Source organism: Penaeus japonicus, unplaced genomic scaffold, assembly GCF_977035675.1.
Source record: "Penaeus japonicus unplaced genomic scaffold, GWHDUDI00000001_assembly GWHDUDI00000030, whole genome shotgun sequence".
Lineage (NCBI taxonomy): Eukaryota > Metazoa > Arthropoda > Malacostraca > Decapoda > Penaeidae > Penaeus > Penaeus japonicus.
In genome coordinates, this window is record NW_028234432.1 from 35,852,818 (window position 1) to 35,860,317 (window position 7,500).

The 7,500-nt window shown below is 27.4% G+C and overlaps 1 protein-coding gene across 1 annotated transcript in view; it reads left to right on the plus strand.

Moving 5' to 3' along the window:
- LOC122245427 (uncharacterized) overlaps positions 1-1,282 on the plus strand; it is an 8,934-nt gene extending 7,652 nt beyond the window's left edge. The window contains 1 exon segment of the mRNA XM_043003357.2: positions 583-1,282. Within this exon segment, the coding sequence (XP_042859291.2) occupies positions 583-756 (174 nt within the window). The 3' untranslated portion in view covers positions 757-1,282.
- The last annotated feature ends 6,218 nt before the right edge of the window (positions 1,283-7,500 follow it).

Consider the following 7,500-nt stretch of genomic DNA (forward strand, 5'->3'; position numbering starts at 1 on the left):
GTTTATGTATATATATATATATATATATATTAGAAATATATATATATATGATATATATATATATTATATATATATGTATGTTATAAATGTACTTTTAATATTTCTGTTACATACATACATTCAAACACTACAGACATACATACATTTTATATATCATATTATATATAGATTTTTTTATTAATATAATATTCGTTTTTATAATAGATTTTTATATATGGTATATGCATATATTGTAATGTAATATACTGATATTTACATATTAACTATATAATATATATTATATATATATATAATTTATATATGTATGTCTGTATATATACTGTACATGTATAAACATATATACATTCATATATATATATATATATAGTATGAGATATATATATAGAATGTATATATAAACGATATAAGATCATGGTATGATATATCTATGTATCGAATAACTATTAATCATGTTTGATATATCTACATCGAATTACTTCCTTAAAGTTTAAACTGAGAAATGTTCGTGTTACCTACTCTTGCAACTGAATATAACTAATCCGTCGTTTGAATGTCCATTGTATAATTTTGCCCTCCTTACAGGTTTGTGACTTCCCAGAAAACTCTATCCCTTGCGACATAGCTGGTCAGTACTTCGATATCAACAATTACTTTGGACGAGAAGACCTCAACTTTGGAGAAGGGCAGATCCCTGAAGCACCGGAGAGAGATTTTCAGATACAGACCTTTGCCGAATTTAGTCGGAATCTTCAGTAACATGGTCCTTTTCTCAAATTTAGCCTAATACGTTAAATCTTTTCTCAGTGAGGGTGAGATGAGGAACAAATCCTACGACTCCTTTACGAGTTTTTTTTTTTATAGTTTAGTCAATCACCGTTGAGCGGTGATTATTTGTTACATACGTAGAATGAAGGTTAGATATTGTTAATGATGTGTTTTATCAATTCTTGACACAAGAATGAGAGAGCAGCCGACACATCCCCTATTCTTTGCATTCTAGAGTGTTTATACATTAAATATGACATGTGTACTACCTGCCTCTAAATTTTTGTGTTGGAGTATGAAAATGTAGGCTGGTCCTACCATCTTTTCGTTTGCTTTTTGATGAAAATACTTATCAACATCATTTACATCATTTGGTAGATACTATCAAATATAGCTAGCAAAAAATATATGTACCATTTGCCATGTACTATTATTCTGTTTTTTAAGTCTTAAGAGTTATACCTAAAATATGTTGTGTTGCTTTCTGTCATTTGAAATAAATATAGAGAATATATAACTATGCATTTTCAATACATTCCATGTTACATAATGATAAATATATAAATAAATATAATTCCATAATTAAAGGAAAAAAAAAATAGTGAAGACGATAAATTAGCTAATATCAATATTGTTTCAAATACAAAGAATGCCATTGCGAATGATTATGGATACTAAAAAACATCAAGGATCATAATAGCTTTAAGGGCGACATTCTATAACAACAGTGTTTTCCTATCAGCTGTTATTTAGGACATTTTCTGCGTGGCGTGGCAATGTTATATCCATGTTCTGTCAATGTCTTGTTCATGCCATGAAAGTGATATTCTAAGACGCAAGAGCGTGGCACGTCTGTGTCAAGTGCTTCAGGTTTACCAACCGTTGTGAAGTTAATATGTTTCGGATGAATGACACTATCCAAAGAACAAATCATAAGAGAAACTACAGTCCTAAGTAGCACTAACAAAAGATAGTTCAATTTTGGTACGAATCAGTTATTGTGCATGTTACTTGTTATAGAATTGACAGCAATTTCACGAACGCGTGGTTAGTAATTCAGTCTACGCTCCATAAAAACAAACGGGAAGAGAGGGATCGTGCATTTATGTATAGATCTTCTGTGTGTATTACTGTACATATATGCGTATCTTTAATATATTGTACATGTAGATTTAATGTATACATATTTCATATAATCATATACTTTACGTTCCTGACTACTTTTACTATTCATTTAACTTCACTCTCCTTCGAAAAATCCGCCAAAAGGTAAACAAACTTAAACTCAGCAGAGAATCCATGTAATCCAGGTTTAGGAGAATGATGCGTAATATATCCAACATAGATATTATTTTCCAAACGTGGTATTCTTATGGGAAGTATTGGTAACAAAGATTACACTAAAAATATGTATTTTTTCGCCTGTGTAACTATCATGATAAGCCCACCCCTGTCACGGAGTTTCTACGATTGTTTCAATACTTTGCCACACTTTTGCCACGAACACGCGCTTCTAGAATACCAATCGCGGCAGATGAGTCAGCACTTATAGCTGGCAGAGGCCGGGCCGCCTCGTGCATATAGCCCGGGCGAAGGGACGTCTTCGTAAATCTTTCTGAACTGAACTGAACCAATCGCGGCATGTCCATATCATGTACTCGGCGTGCTGGGGACTTAGAATACGGCTGTACATGTTGTATGCTGAACTCGCGATTCCAGAGCGCCTGAAAGTGGTTGCTATCTTGCATCGCGTTAGGGTCTATGTAAATCGAGCCACATTCAAGCTCATGAGTTTCCATTGTCGCCTGGCGGTCACTGCCGTGAATGGGTACCACGGTGGGTAAGGACCAAGCTCAGATCGAGTCAACACTAATTGGCACACTCTCACGAGTCAGCACTCGCTGACACAGGCGGGCTCGCCGTAGTGCACATAAGCCCGGGCGAAGAATCTGCTACGCAAATCTGGTTTATCCTTATCTTATTAATCTCGACCAAGTATTATAACTTAGCAAGATATTTCGCTTCGACGATATCCGTTTAGCTACACTCTTCATCTGTGACGTCATCTGGTGAACACAAAAACAGCAATTTTTTACACTATGTGACTCATACTATGATTTAACTATTACTGTTTGCAATGGTCATATGTATTAATTTAAGAAAACTACAGTTAAATGTAATTTCTTAGAAGAAAATATTTAGTACTTAAATAGAGTCAAATGCATATACCTGATACAAGATATTAATTGCAATGCTGCATTAATATTGATGTATAACATACTTCCTTGACCCAGGGTCGAACCAGTGCCGTCCTTAGGTTTTAGCCCCGAGAGAGCTGTACTGAAGCAAATAGACTAAACTACCATACAAAAGAAATACCTAGCTATGATCACAGTAACTCAATAGAATTTATCTATCTACTCATACTTGAGTAATGGTAGCGAAGTTAGACAGACAATCTCCGTGGCCACCCGGTGGCATTGGCTTGGAAATTCAGCTATATACATATATATATATATATATATATTAATATATATATATTTTTAGTATATATATATGATATATATTAGAGATGATAATTTATACAAACGCCTCACACACACAATATATAGATCACACACACACACACACAACACAACTCACACACTAACACACACACACACAAACACACACATACTATAACATACATTTATATATTATATATACAATATTAATTATAGTATAGATATTTATGTATATGTTATGAATATATATCTACGGTGTATATGTGTGTTGGGTGGGTTTTGGGTGTTTGATACATTTATATTTATAATATATATATATATATTATATATATATATAGATATATATAAATATATAATATATATTATATATATAACTGGGTAATGTGTGTTGTATATGTACATATATATAACATACCGCATATATATAAAATACAATGTCTATATCCATACATAGATATAAATATACACTTATTTCTATATATGTACTGGTAATATAATGTATAACTATATTTCTATGTTCTATACATAAATGTATATAAAGATATTTATATATATATATGTATATATAAAGCTATATAGATTACATATATATATATATATATATATATATATATATATATATATATATATGTAATGTATATATGTATATGTATATATTAACATACATGTACTTATACACCACACACCACACACACACACACACACACACACACACACACACACATACATATACATATATTCAGTATATATATATATTAATATATATATATATATATATAATATATTTATCATAATATAATGATACATATATATATATATAATATATATATATATTATATATATATATATGTATATAACAAAATCTTATATATATATATATCTATATATAATGCAAAAATATATATATATATAAATCTCGCTATATATATATATATATTTTATATATATACAATATATTCTATATAAATTCTATATTTATATATTTATATCTATACTTTCTCTTCACAAACACACAAACTCAAACACACACAACGCATCACACACAATATTAGTAAGTAATATACATAATTATATATAATGATACCACACACTACCACATACACACACATATACATATATATAATATCTCTATATATATATATATATAATATTATATATATATATATATATATATATCTATAGAATATATCTATTTATATATCTTCTGATATATCTATATTATATCTCTAATATATGTATGTATTTCTATAACACTACAACCACACATAACACACAACACACATACACCTATAGTATAAGATATACATATATATATATATAATATATTATATATATATATCAACACTATATAATATATATATATATATATATATATATATGTTATATAGTCTATATATATATATACAAATAATATATTATATATATTTATAATAATTTCTAAATATATATATATATAATATATATTATATATATATATATATACATGTATTATATGTATATTATATATAATATATATATATATATATATATATATATATATTCTATATATGCATATATACATACATATATATTAAATATATATTATATAGATATATATATATATATATTTATATATATATAAATATTCTCTCTCTCAACAAAACACACAAACAACAAAACACACACACCACAAAACAAAAACACACACACAACACATATACATATATATATATATCTATTTATATATCTATATATATATTTATATTATATATAAGATATACTTTATGTATGTATATTATATATATATGTATGTATATGTATATATATATAAATATACACAAACACATAAGTATCTGTAACATATATTATTATATTATATATATATCAATATATATATATATTTATTATATATATATATTATTATGTATAAATATTCTATACATATATCTATACAATATAATTTATAACATATATATTCAATTATATACATATATATGTAATATGTATACATCTATATATCTATATATATATATGCCTATATCATACATTAATACATACTTATTTATATATATTTATATATATATATTTAGATTTTTTATAGAGATATTTATATTTATATATATTCTATTATATCTATACATATATGTATAAACTATTATGGATACTCCATAATATATAACATATTATACATATATATGTATAATATTATATATATTATATATTATATATATATATATTTTAATATTTATAATGTATATATATCTCTATATATATATATATCTTCATCAGCAGCAGCAGCAGCCTGTATCATTCCCCTGCAGGACATAAGCCTCTCTCAATCTTTTCCAGTCATTGGTCTTGCCCTTGATCTTATTGTGTCGTGTATTTCATATTCTGTTGTTTTCTTTGTCCACCTGTTGTCCTGTCTACGATATATATGTCCAGCCCACTGCCATTTTTTTCTTCTTAATGCTCTTGACTATATCCTCTACCTTTGTTTGTTGTCTGATCCATGTGGCTCTTTTCTTGTCTTTTAAGACAAAAATCTTTCTCTTTAGACAGTGGCAGACGACCTCGTAATATATTACGAGGTATTATATATATATTGTGTACCGAAGGCACTCCAACCTAGCCTGATTCGCCGTTTTATCTCGGCATCGCAGGATGTACTCGTCTTGATGAGTTGCCCTAGGTATGCATACTTGTTCACTGCTTCTAGTAACTCGCCCTATATTTGTATTTGCTTAACTGGGGTTCGACTGTTGAACATGACTTTAGTCTTTTTCATGTTCATTTTAAGTCCAGTCTTCAGACTTTCCCTATTTAAATCGCTTAGTAATTGTTGTAGTTCATGCTGACTCGCCGAAAAGAACAATGTCATATGCAAATCTTAAATTGCTTAAGTGCTCATTCCCTATTTTAATCCTTTTCTCCTTCCAGTCTAACTTCTTGAATACTTCCTCTAAGCAAGCTGTAAACAGCTTCGGTGAGATGGTGTCGCCCTGCCTAACACCCTTTTTTATTGGGTTTTTATTGGTTTCTTGGTGTATTTTGATGGTCGCTGTACCATCTTTATATATATCCTCTAATAATCTGCACAGGGGCTACCTACTGTATATTCGTTTGTTTTCTCTTTTATTTGTGCTAGTATGTGGATATGGTCTGTAGTTGAGAATCCGCTGCGGAGCCATGACTGTTCCCTGGGTTGTTTTGAATCTAATGTATTGGTGATACGGGCTGTGATGATTTTTGTGAACAGTTTATAGGTTACTGAAAGGAGGCTTATAGGTCGGTAATTCTTTAAGTCTTTTGTGTATGAAAATTATTATTACGTTTTTCCAGGATTTTGGAGTTTTACCGACGCTTAGACTTAGTTTTACTGTTTTACATCTAGTTTTACTGCCGCAATCTCTCCTGCATCTTGAATGAGATCTACACTTATGCCATCTTCTGGTGTTTTTACTCTTTTCATTCCTTTTAGTGCCCTATCTACTTCCTCTACCATAATGTTTGGAACGTCTCAAATGGTTCTGTTTGTGTCCTTACGTGGTTGATCGTTTGAGTGGTATATGTCACGATAGAAGTCTTCTATTACTCTGATAATTTCATATATATATATATATATATATATATATTTTATTATATAATTATATAATATATATATATAGTATGTTTATATTATTTATCTATATATATATATTATTTTATATATTATATGTATATATATGTTAAGCGTAATTGTATGTATAATACATAATTATGTATGTATATATATATACTGTATATATATATACATATATATATAAAACACATGTACTTATACACACACACACACGCACACATATATATACATAAGTGTGTGTATAAATATATGTATATATATCTCTATCTATCTAGTTATCTATCTCTTTCTCTCTCTCTCTCTCTCTCTCATCTATGTATATATATATATATATATATATATATATATATATATATATATATATATATATATATATATTATCCATATAATAAATATATATATAATTTTTAATAATATATATAAATACATAAAGTAGACATATTTCATATGAACATATATATATATATATATATATATTATATTATTATAATATATACATATACATATAAACATATATATATATATATGAATATATATATATATATAGATATTAATATATATATATATATATATATGGTATGGTATATATATATATATATATATAGTAATATATACAATATATTTATATAT